The 27422-nt window shown below is 34.4% G+C and overlaps 1 protein-coding gene across 2 annotated transcripts; it reads right to left on the reverse strand.

The window, feature by feature from the left end:
• Nucleotides 1-731: 731 nt before the first annotated feature.
• LOC111044601 lies at nt 732-25466 on the reverse strand. 2 transcript variants are annotated; one of them, XM_039425976.1, is made up of 12 exons: nt 18628-19451; nt 17560-17683; nt 16533-16705; nt 15490-15662; nt 14403-14587; nt 12943-13193; nt 10373-10645; nt 9119-9314; nt 8067-8193; nt 7188-7310; nt 1516-1581; nt 732-1200 (listed from the first exon to the last, which is right to left on the reverse strand). In XM_039425976.1, exons 3-12 carry the CDS (start codon nt 16627-16629, stop codon nt 1186-1188), a joined length of 1506 nt encoding a protein of 501 aa, XP_039281910.1. In that variant the 5' UTR covers nt 16630-16705; nt 17560-17683; nt 18628-19451; the 3' UTR covers nt 732-1185. The 2 variants fall into 2 exon arrangements, 1 of the variants encoding a protein (XP_039281910.1); XR_005571076.1 differs by lacking the exons at nt 732-1200; nt 1516-1581; nt 7188-7310; ... (1 more) ...; nt 9119-9314; nt 10373-10645 and adding exons at nt 23746-23877; nt 24169-24309; nt 24864-25466 and having other exon boundaries at nt 13005-13193; nt 18628-22979.
• Nucleotides 25467-27422: the final 1956 nt, after the last annotated feature.

Genomic DNA, 27422 nt, shown 5'->3' on the forward strand with positions numbered 1-27422 from the left:
TGGGAATGGAATAGATTTGGGCCAAGCCTGTTGTTCCTTCCTAATCATATTTATATGATTTGTGATTCTGTCAACGAATAAATAAATAAATAAATAAGATGAAAAGGAGTGAGCTGGGACTCAAATACAGTAAAATCTATTGGCTGTTGGGCAGACAATCACAACTCTCATTGGACAACAAAATATTGATTTATAAACGAATTCTAAAACCTGTCTGGACGTATGGTATTCAGCTTTGGGGCTGCTCTAGAGAATATCTAACTAACATCAATCAGATTCAAACATTCCAAAACAAAGTACTGCGGAACATGGTGAATGCGCCCTGGTACATAAGGAACAGCGATTTGCACCGAGATCTATACATCCCCTATGTGACCAGTGAAATAAGAAGATTGGCAGCCCATCATGAGTCACGTCTTCATCAACACGACAACATCGAAGTCATCCAACTACTAGACAGCACTGAACTCACAAGGAGGTTGAAGAGAACAAAGCCCTTCGAGTTGGTGTAGTGCTAGTGAAGCGAAAAAAGTATAAATTAAAATAAATGTGTAGCGAAAGAATTTAAAAGTAGAAGAATTATAGATTGGAACTGTAGGCTTCACTGGAAGACTTTAGCAATAAAAATTAATATTTTAGGATGAGAAATAAGAGAACAAAATTAATGGTTAGTCCTAGTGACTAGTTTTAATGGAAGTAATGATAAAAAAATAGAATGTATTCATTTGAATAGCTTAAGAAAATGACAATTCATATATTTTGACTTCCCAGAACGTATAATTGATATTTTCACATGCTTCAATGCCATTGAACATTGACATCTATATTGCTCTCTAGCCATCAATATTGACAGTTGAACTTTTCTGTTTACATTCTTCCCGCACATAATTTTGGAAAATTCTTTATAGAGTATCGGTAATGTATTTCTTCTCCAAATTGAAAGTATGCTAACAGTCCATACAAACAGGAAACAACATTGCGATTTTTCAAAATATTTTAGGAAGGGATTTTCATTTCATGAACATGACTCCATTTTGGTGATTCCATTCTCAGGCAATTCCATTGATACAGATTCCAACTTCTAAATTCATAAAAGATACTCTGGTTTCTCCAAGAAACCAAAGTCTTGTGAGACTTCGTTCTTATTGATCTCAGCTTTAGGATAGCTAGTTTTCATCCAACGTTTTATGTCTGAGTTTTCTGTAATTCGGAATAATAAATTAATCTCCAAAATAAAATGGTAGCCTATAAGAATAATGTTTAAGATTAGCTCTAAACTAATTCAGTACAATAGTTTTGTTGTGAAAGCCGAAACTTGTCCCGCTATATGAAATTTTTCGGACTCAAATTCTGAAAAGAATTCGTATTTTAATCATTCTCCACCATCTTTGAAATGATTTTCATCCAACCCGGTTGAACATTTAAGGTTATTGGAATTTCCCGTTCATTTAGGAGTATCGAAAATCTGTGAAGGATAGATTATATTAAGAGGAAAAGGAAATATATGGAACTCACATTCAACTTATCTTCGTTTTTCCCCACAAAAATCAAGCATTGGTTTGATAAGTCAACATTGTAGCCCTGCAAGAAAAGATGTTTTGATGAGGATAGCCGTATTTTCTAATAAATCACACCACTGCAGAAAATATTAAGATAGAACTAATAGCCCAGTCAATGAAGGTCCAAAAAAGCAGTTTCGATCCGAAAATTAAATAAAAGCTGAATTTCCCCACCATCGATAGAACCCTCCCAGAGGGTCATTCTCCCAAAAGTCCCAAAAAATCCCCTTGGAGCTTTCCGCCCCAACCCCCTAAAACATGAAAAATGCAGGTAAACACGGGAAATCAATTATCTCTGTAACCATTGATCGGAAACAGTTCTATCATATGCCATTCAATTAGTTACATTATGGACTACAATATTAGTTATATTCATTTTTTCAATAAAATTAACAGTTTTCTTGATAAAATGATATATATGTAAAAATTGAGGGGGTTTGTGATTTGATTTTTTTGTTTTCTCCGATTAACCTCGAAACAAGTAGTTTTAAAGAAAAATGAGCCAAATAATTAATGTAGCCACTCTCATTGCAAATTCATTGGTGTATATTGTTATGTATTTGCGATTCAATTTGACGCTGTGGAAAGGGAAACAGTCGACGCGGAACGGCGCGGCTGACTCTCTTAGCCATAGTAAACAGCAAACTGGAAATCAATTATCTCTGTAACCATTAATCGGAAAAAAATCTATCATATGTCATTCGATTCGTTACATTATGGACTAAAATATTAGTCGTATTCATTTCCTCAATAAATCAAACAGTTTCCTTGATAAAATAATATATACATAAAAATGTAGGGGTTTTTCGATTTGATTTTTGTTTTCTCCGATTAACTTCGAAGCAAATAATCTAAAGAAAATTAGACAAATAATTAATGTAGCCACATTCATTGCGAATCCATTGATGTATATTGTTATTCATTTGCGATTCGATTTGACGCTGTGGAAGGGGAAACAGTCGACGCGGTATGGCGTGGCTGACTCTCTTCACCATAATAAACAGTAAAATACGACAGTAGTAGGCCTACTGCTTTCTAAGTTGCATCTTATTCACACCATGGCGCTCGAAACAATCAATTTTGTCTATTGTTATGACATGCGATGAAACTAATTTTTCACATTTTAATTCTCTAAATTCTCTAAAATCATTTTGTTGTTATAGATGTGCTAAATCATGCATTCTATGACAGACAAAGATATTGTTTGCAACCGATAAAATATTCATACTATTACATAATAATACATATTTAAAATATGTGTGTATGATTATAATTCTATGCTAAAATTTATCATAAGTTTTGTCAAAAACTGAGATAAATCATAGATTACAATAGTGTTAACAGTGGCAATTTCCTGAAAAATCATAGCGTGCAGTGTTAGCTGTTTTCTACAGTTAATATTCTTCAAGCCAGGTTGATAATATACCTTCAGTTGAGCCAAATATATAAGACGGCTGAGGCATAAAAAAAAATATACATTGGGATAGTTGAGTCGAAACTTTCTATGATTCTCTCTGTAAAGTAGCTTATCTTCCGTTCTTACAAGTTGAATCTAGATTATTTAGACAGTTCAATATGAAAATTCAGTAGATTCTAAAGATGAAAGCCATGCAAAAATACAAATTAAGGAAGAGTAAGCATGCATAAAAGGTAGGAAAATCATGAAAGTGTTTCACATTTAACCACAAAGTACCCTACCGTATAAGATTAATTGAAAGACGATTCATCATCTTCTATTATTTTTGTTAACACATCGATTTTTCACCTCCACTCGCATCTTGTCATTCACTATACAAGGTTGGCAGAAGCTTTTCTTTATGTCGATTAATGTTGATTGAAATTGATTTTGATTAGGGCACCAAAAGGATAGATCATTTTCTATTTGGAGCATTCAAATTGAATCTATTTACAGATTTAGTTGGGTGAAGCTTTTTGAAAAATGTACCTGATTATCAATTCCATGGTTTTTATACCATTCTAGTTCATTGTGATCATTGAAGGGTTGAAGTGATGAGTTAGTTCAAGTGAATTCTAGTACACAAGTATATTGTGCTTATGATGGGCTCTTCTTTATTTTCTATCGATGTTTTGCTCCAGTAGAGAAAATTTAAAATGTTGGTTCCACATTTTATAAGCTTTAAAAATAATATAAATTTGATAAGTCCAATATCAAATTAATCGATGTTGACTTTCATTGAATCGCTTTGTATCAATGTTACTTGCACTGTTTGCAATTCATCACTATTCTCTCAAGAATTAGTTTTTTATGAATTTCATGATATGAAAATTGAAATTCAAATGCTTTTTGGATGACGTTCACATTCCACTGGTTTTTTTCAATAATTGTTACGTTGAAGAGTGAGGCAAGTCAATCCATTTGGAAGTAAAAGGAAATCACAGTGCGATTTGAACAGTGGATAGTAACTTTGAAATTCAGTTGCTCAATTCATTACGGCTTGATACTATCATTTATAATTATAGTTGATCAGAAATATGGATTGTCTATAATGTTTATATTTCAGTTTGACCAATCTTCTATCACAGTCTCGCTTTCATTCATAAACATGATAATCCTAAATACGTTGGTTACCTTAAAGATGTAGCTTATCTTACGTCGAACAATGCACAATATAAACAATTTTCATTAAATTACTATTATGATAATCATTGGAATTTCTGCCTGTGATTGAGAAAAAGTCATTTTATGAGCCTTGAAATTCATACCTAGAAAAAGTTGCATTATTACTAGAAATTTTGTTATTTTTACTATTTATTATAGGTACTGTACATTGATTTCTGTGATTATAGAGATCAACTACTTTATTCTGAATCAGGATAAGGATAAATAGGGAAATTGTGAGATGGGGATAACATCCATAGTTACATAGCATCAATTTGAAAGCTCTGATAATAATGATTTGAACGGAACTGCGATTCTGGCTTGGTATTGCCTCTTCATGTTCAGTGAGAATAGTAAGCTTCAGAATAATTCGTTCTCACTATATGTGATAATATATTTGATAACATTTGTTAATATTTGAACCGAATGTGCAACAAATTGATCTACTTTCAGCTTGAAAATTTTTTTGTTTTTTTTTTCTTGAAAATAAATTTTGAATCTTAATTTTTACAAAATAAGGATGAGATGAAGGAGTCGGACACATAATATATCATGAAACTGATGAAAAACATCAATATCTGAAACTAGAGTTATCAAATTGTGTTACCTCTGACTCGTATGGAGAAGGCACACTTCAAATTAATATAATAAATTCTGTGAGAAAACAACGAATTCCTGATTTTTATCATGAGCATGGTTAAATCAAGAAAATTGTAATATTTTTTAAGAGTATTGAAAAGTGAAAATCTATATACAGCGCATGTCAAAACAATAGACAAAATTGATTGTTTCGAGCGCCATACTGTAAATGAGATGCAATGTAGACAGCAGTATTATTCTGTTTACTATGGTGAAAGGAGTCAGCCGCGTCGGCTGTTTCCCCTTCCACAGCGTCAACTTGAATCGCAAATACATAACAATATACATAAATGGATTCGCAATGAATGTGGCTACAATAATTATTCGTCACATTGTTCTTTAAAACTACTTGCTTCGAAGTTAATCAGAGAAAACAAAAAAATCAAATCGAAAAACCCCTAAATTTTTACATTATATTATTTTATTAAGGAAACTGTTCGATTTATTGAGGAAATTAGTTCGACTAATATTGTAGTCCTTAATTTAACGAATCGAATGGCATATGATAGATTTTTTCCCGATTAATGTTTACAGAGATAATTGAATTCCAGTTTGCTGTTTACTATGGCTAAGAGAGTCAGCCGCGCCGTTCCGCGTTGACTGTTTCCCCTTCCACGGCGTCAACTTGAATCGCAAATACATAACAATATACATAAATGGATTCGCAATGAATGTGGCTACAATAATATTATCCGTCACATTGTTCTTTAAAACTACTTGCTTCGAAGTTAATCAGAGAAAACAAAAAAATCAAATCGAAAAACCCCTAAATTTTTACATTATATTATTTTATCAAGGAAACTGTTCGATTTATTGAGGAAATTAGTTCGACTAATATTGTAGTCCTTAATTTAACGAATCGAATGGCATATGATAGATTTTTTCCGATTAATGTTACAGAGATAATTGAATTCCAGTTTGCTGTTTACTATGGCTAAGAGAGTCAGCCGCGCCGTTCCGCGTTGACTGTTTCCCCTTCCACGGCATCAACTTGAATCGCAAATACATAACAATAAATGGATTCGCAATGAATGTGGCTACAATAATTATTCGTCACATTGTTCTTTAAAACTACTTGCTTCGAAGTTAATCAGAGAAAACAAAAAAATCAAATCGAAAAACCCCTAAATTTTTACATTATATTATTTTATTAAGGAAACTGTTCGATTTATTGAGGAAATTAGTTCGACTAATATTGTAGTCCTTAATTTAACGAATCGAATGGCATATGATAGATTTTTTCCCGATTAATGTTTACAGAGATAATTGAATTCCAGTTTGCTGTTTACTATGGCTAAGAGAGTCAGCCGCGCCGTTCCGCGTTGACTGTTTCCCCTTCCACGGCGTCAACTTGAATCGCAAATACATAACAATATACATAAATGGATTCGCAATGAATGTGGCTACAATAATATTATCCGTCACATTGTTCTTTAAAACTACTTGCTTCGAAGTTAATCGAAGAAAACAAAAAAATCAAATCGAAAAACCCCTAAATTTTTACATTATATTATTTTATCAAGAAACTGTTCGATTTATGAGGAAATTAATTCGACTAATATTGTAGTCCTTAATTTGACGAATCGAATGGCATATGATAGATTTTTTCCCGATTAATGTTTACAGAGATAATTGAATTCCAGTTTGCTGTTTACTATGGCTAAGAGAGTCAGCCGCGCCGTTCCGCGTTGACTGTTTCCCCTTCCACGGCGTCAAATCGAATCGCAATACATAACAATATACATCAATGGATTTGCAATAAGAGTGGCTACATTAATTATTCGGCTCATTTTTCTTTAAAACTACTTGCTTCGAAGTTAATCGAAGAAAACAAAAAAATCAAATCGCAAACCCCCTAAATTTTTACATATATATTAATTTATCAAGAAAACTGTTAATTTTATTGAAAAAATGAATGAAACTAAATATTGTAGTCCATAATGTAACTGATCGAATGGCATATAATAGAGCTGTTTCCGATCAATGGGTACAGAGATGATTGATTTTCCGTGATTACCTGCATTTTTCAACTTTGAGGGGTGCTAGGGGGGAAAGCTCCAAGGGGATTTCTTGGGACTTTTGGGAGAATGACCCTCTGGGAGGGTTCTATCGATGGTAGAAGATTCAGCTTTTATTTAATTTTCGGATCGAAAAAACCTTTATTGACTGGGCTATAACACTTATCACAGAGAGAAAGTGATATAGTACCTTGCACTGTACATTATCTTGATACTGAGATAATCATCATCCTCATATCATCTTTATAAACTACTGTACTTTGTGGGATACATTATTTTCGTGGAATAATCAATTGTAATTCTAGAAAAAACATGTTTGATTATTATAGAAATTCTTCTAAAAGGTTATACCTTCACGTCCTCCACACAGCGTCTCCTCTCTTCAATAACAGAATTGACAGTAACACTTTCATCTTCCAGTTCGTTGCTGCTGGTGCTGCTATCATCATCATCCAATTCTGACGTCTCATCAGACTGCAAAAAAAGAGATTTTCATTCATATAATGTCCTTCTTATCTCATGTATCCATCAATTTCCAATTCCCAAAATTCAGTAATTACATGAAGAGATGCAAATGTACAATAACAGAACTCAGAATAAGGAAATTCTTAAATTATATGCCATATCGGTGTTGAACTTGAGCAAATATATCAAAAGAGAATTTCCATCTAGTTTAGCTCTATTGATAACACTGATAGAAAATTTTTTAAATATTACAATGATATTCAAATAGTTTAGCATTATCGAATGTCGTGAATTTCTAATGATTATCCTCTCGTAGATCCCTCTCCTTGGTCGAGTAGCTTATATTCACTTTTAAAAATATTTATTATTCTAGAAACTCCATTTAAATTCGACTGTGCCATACCTTGAAATTGCAATAAATGGAAATGATACATTATGCAATGAACTATTAGAATCCCGTTCTGAATATGTGTTATTTTGAAACTCTTCTTATACTGGAATGAAAATGTTCTCAAGTGAAATCTGAATAGGAACACAAGAAACACAATAGAAACACAAGTCACTTCTTCGAATTATTAAAACATTAAAAGTACTTTAGCTTATATTTCAGCGACATGTCTCATCTTCTGGTGAACGGATATGAAAAATTAAATAATTGATTGATTCAAAAATAAATTGATTTAGAAAGGTACTATATTCGTTTTTGTTTATTAGTGAAAGTAGCTCTTGATATTCATAATAATTTAAATGAGAATAGTTTCTAACCTCATCATCCTCATCATCATCGTCTTCCTCATCTTCTTCAGACAGGCAGCCGCAGCATAAAATGAATAGTATAAACTCCCATATCAGAAGAAACACAAAGAATATGTTGAGTATGAACTCTGAAAGTCTGAAAATGACAAAGGAAGAAATATATTAGGAGAATTCAGAATAGAATTCGGATTATGAAACGAATCAATATCGCCGAAAAATCTTCATATTAACGCTATGCAATTTACTAAATAGAGGAACTACTTCATTATATACTCAACATCTTCTATATGGTTTATCTCATTGTAAGAGTTGTGGAAACTTATAAAATTGTGATTTCAAGAATGTTGTAAAAATTAATAAGAAACATTATTAGTGAAATGAAGTACCTACCTAATTGTATGGAATGTAATTCAAGTTTATCGACAAATACATTGACTGTTGTCAATCACACATAACTCTAAACTGAACAAAATTGATCAAATGAGGTGAGATATAAGTTTAGTAATTAGAGTATGATTCTTGTTTCCTATTGTTGATGTCTAATCCCGGTAATTCAGTGGATAATATAGAAACAAAACTTCTCACAAAATAACAACAATTGGATCTAAGTTTTTTTCTAATCTGAATTATTATCACTAACTCTAAACTTCAGAGTTCTCAGAATTATAAATCGTTCTGATTCCCTATCTTATTTTTTCTCTGTTGAGAAGAAAAAATGTTTTTAATTCTTCAATAGTTCAGGAGAGATTTTGGTGATTCCAAGTGGGTGATTCTTGAATGGAGTTGCTTCATATGTTAAATGAGATTTTGGTAATTCCAAGTGGGTGATGATTCTCAGATGAATCCTAAAGTTCTAGCTCTAGTAAGGTAGAAACTGATTAGTTGAATTTGGATGAATTGATTGAAATGAAACACGTTTACACGTTAAGACATCAACCCAAACTCATTAGAAGAGTTGTCAGTTGTTACATTTTAACTTGATCTCAACTATTGTCAGAATTACAGCAATAAATTATAGTTATATTGATCATAATTTCCAACTGGAAAATATATCAGCTCACTTGTTAAACAGTTTAATGTTGCGAGTATGAGATTCAGGATGAACTGCAAATGATTGGACATCATGTTCAACGTCAAAGTCCTTCAGATCATCCTCCTTGTAGGCCGACAGATTCTTTGACGTGTTCTTGCAAACTGCCCACAGTCCATAGGATCCCACAACCGCGACACACAGGCCGATAATAGCTTTGAACAGACCTGAAGTTATTGAGATTAAAAAATTAGTAGGCCTGTAATGAAAACAGAACACGAATATTAACTCTGATTCAAAGATACCACAATATAAAAACACAGGCAGAGGGTAGATGCAATAAGTCCTAAAAATCTGTTTTTATGAGAAAATTCAGTACAATGGAGACAAAAATGGAATATTGTAATATTGTCAAAGATTCTGGCTCGATTGAATTCATCACTTCTCAGGACAATAAATGTCTTCAAGAGAGACTTTTAGAGAAGAAGGGGATAGAAAATGGAGAGAAGAGGGAAAAGAAAAGGGAGGGGTAGTAGATGAAAAGGAGGAGTGGAAGAGAATTGGGGAGATGAAGAATGATAAGAAGAATGACAAAAGGGAGTAGTAGAAAAAGGTGGTGACGATGGGAGAATACATTGAGGAGAAAAGTGAGGAGAAGATGTAAAAGTAATAGCAGGATGAAAATATATAAAAATAAAAAGTAGAATAGGAAAGAATGGAAGGAGAAACAAATATGGAGGAAAGGAAAGAACTTAACATCGTGGAGTAGAGAATCAGAAGGAGGAAAAGGAAATTGTGAAGGAGGAAAATGATTGATTATAGTAGATAAGAGGAAGGGAATAAAGATAAGAAAGAGGGGGAATATGAATAATCATAGGAGAGAATAAAAGGAGAAACAAATATGAACCGAAGGGAGGATCTCAATATCAAGGAGAAGGAGGATGAGAGGAAGAAGGAATCGCAGAGGATTTAAGAAGTAATGGAGGAGAAAATTTGGACAAAAAAGATTTATTAGATTAGCGAGAATATTAAGGAAAAGAAAGCAAAAAGAAAAGGAGGTTGAGAAGAAGAAGCATAATACGATTTAGAAGAAGTAGAAAAATATATTGTGATGAAGGTAAAGAGAAGATTGAGGATAATATGGAGATGTAGAAGAGGAAGGTGATTAAAATTAAAAGCAGGATTACGGAGGAGATTGGAGAGAACAAGGAGGAAGAGAAGAAGACTTTGAGGAGTAAAATAGGAAAATGAGAAGATTGAAACCCTATTCTGTACCTATACATACCTATGATGAGACTGAACCCGATGACAATGAATACCGGCATGGCTATCCTGATGACCCTCTCGACCTGGGTCTCCGGATGGAGGTTGACGAGGGGCAGTGAGCCGAGGAAGCCGGCGGCATGGTAGTGAGGCAGCGACATGACGTCACAGGACAGGCCGTCCGTAGAGGCGGTGCACGCACACAAACAGTGCCACACACACACGCACCGGTCGTGCTTCTGGATGCGCACTCGCCTGGTGGCTACCAGCTCCTTCTTGTCGTTCATTAGTTCAACTGTGGACGAAAAATATAGAAATTTAATATAGTATCTGTTTGCAATAATTATTGGAAATCATATTGAATTCAAAATAATTTCATTACAGTTTCATTCTTTATTCCCACAATATAAGTACATTATTAGAATGATAGGGAGAGAAAAAATAGGGTAACCTTGTGTTATTCCTCACCTGAATTTAGATAACGTTACACAATAGAGAGAAGATCATATGAGAAGATTGGCAAATATCCATGGTAAAATATCCATAGGGAGAGAAAAAATAGGGTAACCTTGTGTTATTCCTCACCTGAATTTAGATAACGTTACACAATAGAGAGAAAATCATATGAGAAGATTGGCAAATATCCATGGTATAGATCTTTTATGTTCCAAATTTCAAGACGATTTTTTGGGTCGATTTCAAGACGATCTCTAGCCGATTACTGTCGACTATTAAGCTTACTGTTTTGGCCGGGTGAGAGAGTAAGAACTGCACAGTATAAGAGACTACCAGCGTCACATAGCTTCACGAAAAAAGCTACTAAGCCTATCGACTTGAGTTAACATTGAAATTTGAAACATAAACGCTCTATACCATGAGATATCTTCTCATGCTTTTTTTACTATGGTGATACTTAACTGGACTGATACTTCACTAAATTAGTTACTTTACGACTTAAGGTCTGAGAGTCTTCAACCTAAGGTCTAATCCGATTCCAATAACATGGATGTCTTCTCTATGAGTTTATTATTCGTTCTCTATCGGAGAGGCTATCTCCGAGCAGCAAGGTTGGACAAGAGCAAGATTTTTTGAACAAAGGATCTTGAGAAACGGAAGTTTAGAAATTATATATTTTGTTGATGCAGGTTGAGGAAACATGTTGTTTACGGTACTTCTAGAGAGTGAAGTGCAGCTTTTCTCTCTCAGATAAGTTGATGCCCTTTGTTACACCAGTGGCCGTTTTCACACTTATTGTCACCCGAAATTAATTATCGTCATGATACCCAGAGTTTCATCCAATTGGCTGAGAATCAGCTGTTGGTGATAATATAAGAGCCAAGCCACACTAGGCGTTTCTTTTCAGTCGGCACTACAGGAAGCTCTCTCTAATCAGTTAATCGGAGAGCATCCTGTCCTGTTTGGTTTTATTATTAGCTGAATTCTAGTACAGGGGCCTGTTTCATAAAAATTAAGAAGTCCTGTAATACAGGAACAGCTGATTTTATCGGCTATATTGAGCATGTAATTGGAATGGTAATTCTCCTGTATTACAGGACTTGTAACTTTTATGTTACAGGCCCCTGATCTTGTGCTGCGCCGTCACCTATGAATTTTCCTGTTTTTTCGAATTGTATAGTTTTCCAGTAATTGCTATAGGCGAGTGAGTGAGTCAGTTATATAAGGATAGAATTTTATTAGTACAATAAGTAAATGGATATGGTTGCAGGTTCATTGGAATTCTGAGAGACAGTTCCTATCTTTAGGCTGGATGTGGGAGGAGGCGCAATGCAGCATGGTGATGAAAGAAGATGGTATTGGTATTTTAGATTTCTCCTCATTTGCAACGCTCCTCATCCACTGCGCGTACTTGCATTCAAATGAATACGGAAAGAGCCCCTATGGATGCAAAATGCCGTGCTGCTTCGCACTGCACCTCCTTTTAGTATGTGCCCAGCCTAAAGATATTATGTACTGACTCCAATGAATCAAATGCTCAACAAAAGGCTGCTCCACGGTGAGCAGCTAACAGAAGTCACTGTTGGAAGATTGCACTTCAGTGGAACAACATCAAAACGTTGATATAACGTTTTTCAAAATGTTGAATACAACGTTTAAATAAATGTTTATTAAACTTGAAGGTCAGTACCAAACTGAAGGTTGAATAAACCCTTAGAAAACGTTATGGTCAACAACATACAACGTTTTCTAAACGTTTCAAAGGGTTTAAGGGGTAACGTCTATTCGACGTTTTATAAGCATCAGTGTGCTGTGCTGTGCCGTTCCAACTCGAATCAAATTGATTTATTTTCTCAAAATAATACACGAAAATAATACATAATAGGCATAATAATAAAATATACATAATACGGAGAATTCAATTAAAAGTACAAATAATATAATTGAATATAATAGACTCGTATGAAAAACAGCTAATGTGGCTTGGTCCTTAGTCAATCGCAGGACATTCTGGGTGTCGTAACGATGAATGTCGGCTGACAATCGGTAAGTGTGGAAGTGGCCGTTCGGTGACGAACATTCACCTCAGAGAGAAAAAGTATTCAGTTTGTGGAGAATTACCATCCACCGACTCACCAGAACAATGAAAGCGATCGACGGGCAGCTCTCCGTACATGGTCATCTGGAAGACATGGCGGTGCTGGGGTGCTATCATGACGAGAGGCCCCACGTTGTGCGTCCACACCTCGGGCAGTTCCACGGGGCAATTGGACAGCTTTGGGTAGTAGGCAGATGAGGCCAGGCCCTGGTTGGTTACGATCACTGTGAGCTTCGTGTTCGAGTGACACGTGCTGTCCACGTATATTTCCGACAGTTGGCCTGATTCGCTGTCACAATCACACACAAAAATATTTAAGATATGAATATGAAAACAATAAATATAAAAATATGTACATAATATAGATATAATTAATGGATATATAAATCTTAGTACCCTTCACAAATTATTTCGTCACGATATGTTCAATGCTTTTCATGTCTTGAAAATGGCATTAGTAGCCGAAACATTGTGATGTCGGAATAATTTAAAAAACGTACTCAGATTTATATTCTTATTTATATTGAAAAGTAGCACTGAAGAAAAAAAGACAATAATATAGATAATTGTCTAATAATAAAATAGACTAATAAGTATATATAAAAATGAAAATATGATATATCTCGATGGAAATAGTGAAACATCATCATTGTGGAGAGAACATGAGTGAGAGGTGAAACATTTTATTTCAGATCATTTTTAAATTCAAGTTACAACTGTTGTAATTCTTTTATCATCAATTTGAATGGTTGTCCTGGTTGACTGCATTAGAGGTAGTACAATCATAAATCTAGTTGTAAAGTTGCATCTGATGGTGCAATTCATGCTGACATGGTTTTTCATCCAGTCTCCACAGGATATTTTTCCAATCCAACCAATATCAATTCATAGTCGAGTGAATTCTGGCTCTATAATCCATCTCGGGCCGTTCGAATCCCGGTCCAGGAAAGATATTTTTCTCGGGCCACTCCCGTATTTCGGATGAACACGTTCCCGTGTCGGTCCTGGCTGCCTAAAAACAGTCAGATCCCTGAAAATGATCATGTGAGACCTGAAAACTCTGACAAAGACCTATGCCAGCAAGTTTATTCGATATTATTATTGTTATCAATTCATCGAATAAATGAAGCCACAGAATTAGTATCAAGTGGAAGTGTTTGTATGAATGAATAATGATGATGATAATAATAATAATAATAATAATAATAATAATAATAATATAATAATAATAATAATAATAATATAATAATAATAATAATATAATAATAATAATAATAATAATATGTGTAATGTGAAATCTCTAGCAGTAATAGACTCATGTGGAGTCTCAAGTATAGTCTCAAATAAGTTTAGCCCATTGATCTCACTAGCCCATTTAAACAGTCAATTATATTTATTACAGCCAAATGAACACAATTTTGTTTGAAAAATTACAATACCGGTACGTTATTATAATAATTCCTTTATAATTAACCCGGTTTAAATACAAATAACTCACCCGGTTCGTACAATCGCATTCAAGTCTGACTTGACTTCAATTTCAATGATGGTGGAGAACTGTCTGTAATATTCGAGAGCCAGAGACTGTTCCTGTGAGGAGTGATTCATTAGAAGAGGCTGCTCGGCCACAATTGCATAGTTCTCCAAGAAAAACTTGCCAGGTCTTCCCTCATCGCGTGCCATCTACAGAAAAGTAAACTTTAGAACCATTAAGTACTGATAAGGAGTTGACTACTTTTGGACCGGTTTCTGAGCTCGGGATTTGGGTAAGTTCTAGACTTTGAACAGCTGGAGTCAGAAAATTGTGTTTCCAAAACGGGGTGTAGTTGCAGCAAAATAAATCTTTATTCTCTCATTTCTATAATTGGAAACGTTTTTCCTTGACGAAATGAAACATTCCTGAATAATTCAAAATATCGGGAACTTTACACTATCATCTCTTCATTTTATTTTGTGTTCAATTTTCTAGTTTCTCTAAATTTACTTTAAACCTTACTCTGACTATGACTTTGACCACGTCCCGTTTCGGAAAGCCAATTTTCTGACTCCAACTGATCAAAGTCTAGACTTAGCTCAATCCCGAGCTCGAAAACCGGCCCTTGAATTTGAAGTTGCACAAAGCACAAACAAAGCAGAGAGCTTATTATATATGAGATTCAGGTAATTTGTTGATAAGTAATTATTCAAGTATATAATTGTAAGCCAAGTATCGAGTACCATATTTCCAGCAACACAATCTTTCCAATGGTATTCATTGTGCCTTGCAAATTTTATTAAATAGCCTTAATATCAATATTATTATTTATTTTATGATCTTTTTTTAATTTGAACAAATTATTGCTTGGAGTGGAAATTTTACAAGATAAGGTCCTCTGTTATCTGTATAATCATTGCAAGAATAGTTTTTAAAGCAAGCTGAATGTGAGGATATCATATTAATATTATGACAAGATGATCTAACAGATCAAATCATATAATAGTAATCCCAATATCAAAAGTGGAATCAGCGTACTAATTGAAGTATTCAATATTCTGAGGTTGAAATATCAAATCTAGTGAAATACAAGAATGGTGAAAGTACTAACAATATCATGAGTCCACATATCAATCGGTTGATTTTGCAGACAGGTACCTCGCGGCTGAGCACACCTGTCAGGCTGAGTGGCGAAACCTTCGAAACTAGTTCCCACCTTGTTACATTCGTCACCCTCCAATGAGATGTCGTCACTCTGCACCAACAGATACTCGTTTGGACTACCTAACGACACAAATAATTGTTTTTTAAATAAGTGCAGCCTAAAATTATTCTCAAGTTCTCAAAAGACCAAGCATAAGTATTATTCATTCATTCAATTCATGCAATCACGAATTAGAGGTATTTTAGAATTCTCCAATGGAAGGAAATAATACACATGAGTATCTCCCATGTGTATAGAAACAGAGTTAAATAATCAATCTATAGCTAGCAGTAATCTCAAACCACAATCTTCAGTGAATAGATATAATTTGACAATTACAGTTCCACTCGAATTTTCACATGTTATGTTGCTTAAATAACTGTTGAATTATTGAATTTTCACTCTGAAACTGTAGGAAAATAGCAGGACGATTCGACGAACCGTAATTTAATAAATAGAATAGGATCCAAAATCTTGTTGGAACAGAGCATTAAAACATAATTTTATCAAAGAATACATTTAGTGTGTATGCACACAGAGAACTGTTAGTCATCCCGAGCTCTGCATTATTGGAAGCTGAAGTTGATCATTGAATTAGAACGAGAGAGATACGCTTATCATATCATTGAATTTATACTGAAGCTACAGATACTAGCTTCATGTATAATATTATCTTGTATTTCTTCAATTTATCCCCAATCCAATTGGACCGCTTATATTATTTTGTCCGCCGCCATTCTGTCCATATAAACATAAAGAACGTGAACAGAAGGTCTCAGTCAGACTGACTGCTCTCTCTGTATACACACACACTTATGATTAAAACTGCTAGGACCGGCCTACCACTTGGGCCAGGTGAGCTCAATCCTAAAGTAGTTACTTTAGGTCAAACTTCAATCATGAAATCGCTAATTACGGCCACACTTATGCCTCTGTATAATAAGCCTCACCATTGAGTTGAGGGTACTTGGCAGCCAGATCAGGAGGCAGGGACTCCGGGACGAGAAGGGTGGCCCTGTGCTCGTCTAGGCAGAAGTCCCCTCGCATCAGGTCGGTCAGTGGAATGTACGTGAATGACAGTGTCGAGTAGCCATCTTCTATGTGCCGATTGCCCGTTCCCAAACTGCAATTCAACCGAATGAAAAATTATTGAAGTAGAGTAATTTTTCAATGAAAAAATATATGTGAGCTACTGAAACATTCTCCAATTATTCTATAAAACTGGATCGTTTTTTCTCCTTTTTTAAGAAATAGGCTGTATAACTAAAATATAACGCTATATTCCGTTTACAACTGTTGAATTTGTTGAAAAAAAATGGACAACAAGAATATTAGATTAGTTGCCTCTCTCCAACTATAGTCCGAGAAATAATACGTTTTATACGGCTTTTTTCCAAAGACAGAGAGGCCCGATGCTCTCACCTTCACTAATATTACTCTCACTACCTAACAGCATCCTCTCTACTATTGTGTCAGCATCCAATTGTGCGCAGCATGCCTACTCCTCCCCACTACTCTGCCCATGCTACAAACTGTGGAAGGAGAAATCCATTTCCCCTTCTCATGTTAATAGTAATATCTCTCGGACTATAACTGACAGTGATTATTTTTTATTAGAAAACAAATCACGCATTAAATTGTGATGTCTCTTAAAGTATAGTGATATTAGCCTAATAATAATAAATAATATCGAGTGACCTGGCTGGCTCAGGTCTGGTGTCAGAGTTTTCAGGTCGCAACTGATCAATTTCAGGGCCTCTGACATGACCTAACGACTACTTTTTAGGCAGCCGGGACCGACGACTTAACGTGTCCATCCGAAACACGGGAGTGGCCCAAGATAAATATCTTGCCCCGGGCCGGGATTTGAACCCGGGCCTCTGAATCACAAAGCCAGCATCTGATCCACTCGGCTACGGCCACTCCATATTAGCCTTATTGATGAAAAATTAGTTATCACAAATATTTTGAACTCACTCAGTGGTAATTCCTCTGGTCAGCTCTTCCCAATGAGTGGCATGAGGGAAATTAGCTTTCTCATACAGTTTGAAGGTGCAGGGAATGATCAAGACTTGGCTTTTTCAAGGTGTACACAGAGTACCTATAACAAGTAGATGCCAATTCTATGAATAATTGATCATTACATTCCAAAACAATATTGGAAATAAAAATATGACTTACTTATCAACAAACTACTTTGATAATAGTATGTTGTTGGCAACTGTAACAATATTCTGATAGCACTGATTAACATTAATTAAAAGTTGTGAACACTCTAGTACTGGAAGTGATCATCATGAAAATTATTTGAGAATTACCATGTAGGCTACTTGAGACCTAAAGGTGCGTACACATTTACGCGCCGCGAACATGAGCAATTCACTTTTAATCAGCTGTTGCCAAGCTTATTATATCTATATCTTATACCGTTTCTGTAAAAATACAGATATAGTCAGCTGATTAAAAGTGAATTGCTCATGTTCACGGCGCGTAAATCTGTACGCACCCTAAGCTTTGAGAGAAGACACTGAATCTCAAGCAATGTACGCTTCTAATATAACTCGTGAGATTCGCTCTCGATTATCTTTGAACTATAATAATACGAGTAATTAATGTTGAGGAACAAATATAGAAATTTGTGAAGAACTTCATGAATGAAGCTGAATCCCCTCATAGTATCAGTGGAGGAGACCGGTAAAATGAGAACATTATTCCCATAAGTTCTAAAGGGACAATTCATACTCGCTGGGCCTTGCTAAGTCGGAATGGTCCAAACAGAACTCATCAATGTTATATTTTCAATTTGTCAGTCACTGATACTGATATGTGGAAATCCATATTGATATAAGATAAATATCCTTCAATAAGAGTGGATAAATCAGTGATAGTTTTTGGCCTATCATGAGTCATTAAATCTCAAGCAATGCGCTCTTCCATAGTGAGCTTGTAGGATAAAATCAGCTCTTTATTATCATGGGATTGGACTTTATGAAAACGCTATCAATAATGTGATGAATAGATTGACAATTAATTGATTTGAGTTACCATAATTCGCTGAATCTCAAACAATGTGCACTTTCATGGTAAGTTATGGGATTGGCTCCTGAAGGTACATATCGATCAATGCAATTCTGACCTCCTCTGATTTGATTCCCATTTGAACTGACTTGTCTCCTAACTTTTTTCGAATTTTTCTTCAGTCTTGATTCACATACCTTCCCAATGTCTCGTTTCTCAATCTTCTCATCTTCCATCAACCCACTTACGTCTCTTTTTAACCCATATTTATCAAGGATCTTCTTTGGAACTGTACTGAATGAGTCAACATTATTAAACGATTTGTCTAGCGTTGAGATTTGTCTGGGCGAGACAAAATTATCATGAATTTCAGCTTCATTGCTTGACAGTTCATTTGAAACTCTCATTTCACAAGTAATATGTTCATTCGAACTGTAATTCAACTTATTGTTCCTTTGTACTAAATTTGATTGTGAGTTATCAGTATTAGAAACACTTCTAATTTTGGAAACTTTTACATGACTTGTATCCAGATAACTTCCATCTGGAGTCCTTGACCAGTTTTTCAAAAATGAAGGAAATATCCTCGATTTGACATTTATATTGTCTTTTCCCATATGTGATATCCCATAGCCTTGTTTCCCCACATTACATGTTCCCCCAGAGTTCATCAAGCCAGGATAACTCATATTGGATTCACTCATTGGTGGATATAACCTTGAGTTATAGTTTCCTATGAAATTTCCTCGATAGGGGACTTGTTTCTTAGTAGTCACTTCTTCAGAATCATCATCATCATCAGGAATAAAAATGAGTTTCCCTTTTTGGCCGTAGATATTTCCTACATTTCCGGAGATGAGAATAGGGGCCGCTTTCGAGGTGTTGAACAAAAAACTTTCTTGGAAATCAGATGGTGTTGTATTGTCAAACTCACCTTTGAACGCGTTTTTGGAAACGGATGAGGTTGAATTCTCAGTCCCTCCACTATCCATAGCATTTTGCAATAGATACTGCATATCCGATGTATTCAATATTGAAGGGCTCCCGAATTCTGTGGCAACCTCCAAGAAATGTGATCTTTTATCATCAATATCATTGTCATTAGAATTCATGACTTTAAAGTTTGGGTTATGTTTATCATGAGATGTATCGATAATAAACGGTGACTCAATTTCCTGTTTGTAAACATGATAGGATTTGTGAGACAAATTATCATTTCGCGACATATGAGACACATTATTGGGGACAGGCATATCATCAAACATCATAGCATTATTTGCTAATTTATAAGAATTCTCATCTTCAAATTTATACATGTTACTGGCTCCTGAGCCTACCAATCTGTTACTAGGATCCGGATAATTTCTAGCATTTTGATCAAAATCCCTCCCAAATTTGAAGCCCCCAAGTTTAGTCGAGTTTGAATTGAAGTTGTTATTAATGAGGAGAGAACTTTCATCCCTGTTTGTATTTGAGTTATTGTCAATGAAGTAAGAATCTCGTCTATCAAACATTGAATTATGTTTCAATCCTGAACTTTCTTTTCCTTTCGAATTCGGATTATCACTTCCTGAGTTTGAAATTTTTCCTGTATGTTCAGTTTCTTCATTATGAAAGTTCCTATTTGAATTCTCTCCAGATCCATCCGTTATTATTCTATGATCCTGCAAATTACTATCCAATAATTCCGGGGAGGATTTCTCTGGTGAATTCAATTTTATTGAAAATTTACTGTGAACACTTCTCATTTTATCGAAATCTGGAGAATTGATTAGATCTAGATCGTTATGTATCAATGGAAAGGAATTGAATGAGGACTTCGATATTTCCAAAGGTCGTGTATCCAATAGTGGACCATACTTGGTTACATCAATGAATACAGGACCAGAATCACTATGGAAGTGTAGTGGTGGATTTAGATGAAATTCGTTTGGACCACTATTTTCTTCTTCTTTATTAATCATCATGTGGTTTTTATCATAATCATTCACTAGAGAGCCTTCTGGGTGAATTTTCCCATCAATCTTCTCTTTTAGTGGCAAATCTGGATAATTCAATACCAAATTTTCATCAACAGCACTTTTCCAATTATTATTTTTCTTAACATCAATTTTCGACTGTTCACGTGAATTTCCATAGAAATTATCTTCATCAGAGTTGAAAATTTTCCCAGCTCCTGGTAACAGACCCAGTGCATTCCTATTTCTTTGACGAAATTCATACAAACTACTAGCATTCCTATCGTTCTCGGACATTGCATCAATATTATCCAGTCCTGGAAACATTTGTCCATCGTCAAAAACAAAATTTTGAGAATTCCTACCTCCAACCTCTCCATTCTCCCCGATATTCCTATAAGGATACCTTAACAACCCATCCGATGACGCAAGATTTTGAGCAGGGTCCACGAAATATAGATAATCACCTTCGTTTACAGGCATTACCAAATCATCACCGTTCATATATTTGTTGCTTGAATTATCATGAATGTTCGATGCATCTATTTCAAAATAATCATCAACCCAACGATCGATTTGTCGCCTTAGTCTATCAATAATGTTTTTATCTTCCGTATTGTAAGCGATGTTTGACTCATTTGAGGTTCTATTTCTATCATGTAGACATAACTTCTCCTCTATAGCTTCTTCTAAGAGGAGTGTTTGAAGTTCACTCCACGCTTCCGCACAATCATTCTTACTAAATTTGTTGGATGACTCTTCGCCGAGACTCTCAGTATGATTCAAATTGGATTGTTCAGTTTCATTCACATTGTTCCTGCTATTCCGCACCAGCTTTCTCTCGATATCTTTCATCAAACTATCAAATAATTTCGAATCTTGTCCAGAATTTTTCATCAAATTATCTGAAATTTTGAAGTCTTCATCAGGATGACACCGTTCCTCATTGAGTTTAGTCAAAAGTCGAAGTATACTGTGCTTACGTTTATCGGTGGCACATTTTTTAGGGAATATGTCCCAGGGTGAAGGTTTATGAAACTTTATTTTTGAGCTAGGGTTCCAACTAGGTCGAAAGTCGGACACTTGGAAACCTTTGGCGTTTTCCATAACCGGGCGATTTTCTTCTAGAACCTTCACGTATCTGTGAGCGGGTTGATACGAGTTTTGAAATTGTGGAGAATTGGGTTTCAGACCTTTCAATCTGAGCTTCAGCGCCTTCAGGCTCGTCCAATCTTTCGGTCTCAGCCAGTATGGTTTCTCTTCGGTCACTCTCAGGCTACTGCGCATCAAGCTCTCTGGTTCATCATGAACACTTCGTACTTTTTTCATTTTTAAATCTCCGTCGTAAATTTCTTTTTCAACTCCATTCAAGCCATCTAAATGATCAGAGTCTGTACCAGGATCTGCCTCAACTTCACTATTTTCATTAATCGTATTTTCGTCTTCAACATTCAACTTTTCTTCCCCTCTTTCTAAATCATAAAGATTATCAATGTCTTTCTTATACGAATTCAACCTATGTCCAGGCCCTTCCTCTGTGTTTCGAGTATTCAACATACCATACCTATTCTCCATTCTATAATTATTATGGTCAATTCCACTTCTTCCAATACTATCTAATATTCCTTTTTTATTTATTTCCAAATTCATATCTTCACTTTCTTCCATCCCAGCATCTTTCTCATCCCTCCTTATTCTTTGTAAATTCTCATTTCGTTCTCCAAGTTTTTCCTTAATTTCATAATTTGAATCAGTTCTATTTTTCTCTTCACTATTCAATTCAAGTTCTCTTCCCTCCTCATCGTGACCCTCTCCCTTCCTCTCTTCACCTTCTTCTCTCTTTGTGATCTTTTTCCGTTCCTCATGCAAACTCTGTCCTCCCTCTTCATCCGCACTTCTCTTCTTCTTCCCCTCACTATCGCCATCTTCAAATTCGTCCTCTTCGCTGTTATTCGGCATCTGATTGGCATTATCGTTATTCCACAGTATTCTACTACTTTTATCATACAATCTGCCTTTGTGCTGTTCCCACGAGAGACTGTCTTCAGGATTTGAGAATTTGTTTAGAGTGTCACCCAAACTGCTTTTTCTCACGATTTGCGGTGTGTAGAATCCGTTTTTTGCGAAATCGAAATCGCTTGCCATGTATTTCGAGCGTAGCACATCAAGATTGTTGGAATTTTTTATTGAATAATCTCTGTTTTCCATCTCTTTATTTCTTTTTCGTAGATATTTATCATCTTTCGGTTCATTGACATCTCGTTTCGATTTTTCGTGATAATATTTGTCAGCATCGTTGGAGTTTTTCTCGTCAGCAAAATGACTCTCTTTGCGATCTGAGAACTGTTTCTGTTGGCGCACAATGCTCAACCCCGGCTGCCGTTGGACGTTCACATAGGAGTCACAAGAGCAACAGAATCCCTACGATAAAAAAACAAATTTGAAATTTGAAAATGAAGATGACGGAAAATGTAGGTATACGGTAATTTAAAAATGAAGAATAGAAATTATCAACTTACTGTACAATTGGGAATGAAGAGTGTGAAGATGCGTGTGGTTCTGTAATTTGGAATGGAAATAAATGATTGATCGATGGATTCAAGGTGAAAGGTGAAATAAAGAGATAATTATTCTTTAAATAGGTTTTCCAATGGTAAGATTCACTTCAAACAGTGAACGTGTTCCTGATGCTGATAGATGATTGATGATTAATATACTTTTAATATACTTATTCCAGTTTTTAAAATTCTTATACTATAGAGAAAGCTAGCCTACTTCATAAGGTAACACAAAATTGGAGTGTTGTATATCCATCCTCTTCCACTACGGTAATAATTAAGTAAACTCTTAAACACTTATGAAGTGAAAAATGCATTTACTATTAGTAGTGACAATTGTTTCTGAGTCTGATCTGATGATGACCCACACCAGGTCGAAGCGATCTTCACTGCTAATAGTAAGTGCATTTTCACTTTATAATAAGTGTTTTAAAAATTTAATTTTTTCACAAAATTGAAAAATATCGAGTATTTCAGGTAGGAGTTGAGAACCAAATTTAAAATTGTACCAGTATAAAAATAGTTTTAAATCGATTCATTTTCCATTTTGGGCTCCATTATTGCGATCACAGTATTGATTTTAAATGAAAGATCGATTATAAGAAAAATATTTTATGTTACTTTCTCACCTCACTGAACGGGACAACTCGCTTGTTATGTAACACCATTCCGCATGTGGGCTGGGATGATGTGGTGTCACACCCTGTGAAGTTATTCATTCCCTTATTGAGCACTTCTTCTCTAGCCATAGCGTTTACAGACTGCAAAACAAACCGAATTCAAATTCCAATTCAGGAAGAACTTTTTATGAACAAATTCAGAACATTGAATAGAACAATATAATTGAATATACAATATTTTATTATAATTGCCAGCTCATCTAAAAGCCTTTCGTGGAATCTATAATGATAGTTATTTATTCATATATCATCACTGAAATAATTTTTATTTCAAAAGTATAAGTACCCTGAAATAATATGATTATTCTACTTTGAGATGGGTTACCAAGCAGAAAATGATTATTTTAATTGATTAGATACCGTAATTCATACCTGAAGATACCGCATGCCATAAAGTTGCAAAACAGCGTCTTGTTTTATCTTGAAAACTAATGGATTTAGCAGACGTGATCGTTTATGGAGATCGGGATCATAAACATGATCTACCACTACAAATTCCTCTTCAGTAACCGTCTGAAAATACGAAAATGACTTGTAGTATCAACACATAGGGCAGATATACGACTGATAATGAATTAAATTTGTTATTCAGAACAATAAAACATAAAAACTGCAGTTTTTCATCTTTCAATAAGAGTTTCAACAATTGAATTCACTTCAAACTGTCAGCTTTGTATGATTTGCGAATATTGATGTTATTTTGAAAAAAATATGCGACTGCTTATAGCAGTCCCTGAGACAACTGGAGTACCGGTATACATCTGTATTTCTATTTAATAACTATAATGAATCGTTATTAAACTAAACGAATTATTAAACTAACGCATACCAGTATAATTTTTTTTCATGTTCAAAAACATATTCATGTGAGTTACAATTAAATTTTATTAGAGAGGCTATTTTTGTTGATCTTATTAACTATTGAACTATGCACATTTTATTATTTATATGCTGTAAATTATACAAAATTTGATAATAGACTTAAGAATTTTAATAGCTTAGAAGATACCAACGTTTTTATAACATTGATTAATGCAAAGCAGAATTTTTGTGAGAAATATACTTACCCTTCCTGAATTGTTAATCATCATCGTAATAATCATTTTCCTTTTACAATTCTTTACCTCAGAATGCATCAACAGTTCATCCTTGTCAAATCCTGAGAATCGCATAATGTCATCAGTTCGCAGCACAGATATCACCTTATCATCATTGGATGTCCCCCCAGCCCTAACCTTGTTATCAGGTATAATGTGCTGAGGACACCTGATAAGTATGGCACGTATTTGGATTCTTGGTGTAAATGTCTGTTCATTTTGATCCTTGTCTGGTGGTTTGGAGTTTACGAATTTTAAAAAGTCAAAGTCACATGAAAAAATTACTAAAACTGACAAGAATCTTATCAAATTTTCCATAATTAAATCATTAGTTCATCATCAAACTCAGTCTGATGACCTCATAAAACTCTATGTAGGTCTGAGGGTCTAGTTCAATACAATTAAAAATACCATGAAAAGTTTCAAAATAGCAGAATGATTAATAATTGATGATAAGAATAAATCACATTTAGCTCAAATTATACAAACACTTTAAAAAATAACCGATAAAGTACATGGAAAGATTAGAAACAAAACATGCATATTGACAACACTGTCATAATTTATATAAACAGTAATTGGCCATATGATCAAAATATTTTTTTCATTGAATCACATATTGAACCATGAAAAAAATCAGTAGAAATGCCCTTAAATTGAAAATCACTTTGAAAATCCCTGGGTATAGTCTTTGGACGTTTAGACAGACAGCAACAAAATTAATCATGTACTTATAGCAGTTGAATCAGGACCTCCTAAATACCAGATATTCAGGAGGTCCTGGTGAATTTAATCAAGTAAAATTAATAAAAATAATCAAATATCAACATATAATTAAAAAAAAAACATAAAACATTTTTTGGAATATATATAAGAGAACACCTGAATGAGCTATCGCAATAGTAGAATATTGTGTGAACACAAACCCATCAAATCCAACAGAAAACAAAATGATAGGAAAAGTGTAAAATACAATGAAAATATAAAATAATGAAGTGTAAACAACAATTGAAGAGAATGAGCTATCGCAATAGTAAAATATTGTGTGAACACAAACCCATCAAATCCAACAGAAAACAGAATGATAGGAAAAGTGTAAAATACAATGAAAATATAAAATAATGAAGTGTAAACAACAATTGAATTGTTGGAGTGGAAGTTGAATAGAATAAGCCGGAAAATATAATTCAAAAAGGTGTGAATTAGACTATTAGAGAATATTATAGATTACTTACAAACACAACTATTTGATTTAAAACAAATAGGCCTATTCAGCAGGTCTAAATTTGGAAAAACTCAGTGATTTTATTGATAACAATAATATAGTACCTATTAATGTTACTGTCACCTCAACATCCCTATATCCAGCTCCTCTCTCACCACACAGTGGTGGACCACCACCACCCGAGTGGTGGACTCGGCTGGAATGCTCCCTAACCCGTAATTCAAGTCTATATAGTGTATATATGTGTGTGTGTGTGTGTGTGTGTGTGTATGTGTGGTTCCTCTCTTTCTTCCTTCTTTCTCTCTTCCTTTTCTTTTCTTTCTTCTCCCTTCTTCCCTTTCTTCTACCGGAATAATCTATGGATTTGGACTGAAAATTCTCAACTGTATTCACTTTTCTCTTCTTCCTTTCTGCATAACCACCTTACGTACTCAAATTCGAAAGGAGTTCGAGTTTTCTCTTTTTTCTATTCTTATTATATTTATATATAATTATAAATAATTATAATATAATAAAAAATTAAATATAGTTATTATATTTATATATTTTTTTCTTGTAAATTTTCTAAGTTATTGTTTTCTTTTACTTTAGTTCATTGTTTATGATGTTGTTTTAGTTGTAACTTAGAATTGTATGGAGGGTTAAGTGTAAGAGAGGGCCGGCTGCGCCCTAACTTCGCCCTCCTAGGTTTTTAATAAAGGCAGCGATTCAATTCAATTCAATTCACACAGTTTTTACATTATATAAACATGATTCACAAACATTCCCAAATAGAAACATATATTACTGTAATGTAACTTGTCAAAATTTATTATAATAATAACAATAATAATATCGAGTGACCCGTCAGGTCTAGTGTAAGAATTTTCAGGTAGCACCTGATCAATTTCACGGCCTCTGACATGACCTAACGATTTTTAGGCACACTGGACCGACGGTTCAACGAAGTATTTATCTGAATCATTCTCCCAAGTGCTGTGATTCGAGAGTGTTCAATATTGTTTAGTCCAAATTCTTTATTGTGAGAAGAATGACATTTACAATGCATATGGTTCTATTTTTAAAATAACAATAATGATTGGCCTCCTCAACATCCCTCGTAGCCAACCCATTCCACCACATTATTTTTGAGAAAGGAACTCAAATAATCTGTACCGTATATGAACAACTTATTAAATGGTAATTAAATTTACGAAGATTACCAAAATAAAAGCTAATAGCCAAACAGAGCAGAAGAATCACAGTGAAGTTACTAAGTACATATATTTTCAAATGATAGTTTCAAATTGATGTGGAGAGAATAT

The sequence above is a fragment of the Nilaparvata lugens genome, chromosome 4, assembly GCF_014356525.2.
Source record: "Nilaparvata lugens isolate BPH chromosome 4, ASM1435652v1, whole genome shotgun sequence".
In the NCBI taxonomy this organism is placed as follows: domain Eukaryota; kingdom Metazoa; phylum Arthropoda; class Insecta; order Hemiptera; family Delphacidae; genus Nilaparvata; species Nilaparvata lugens.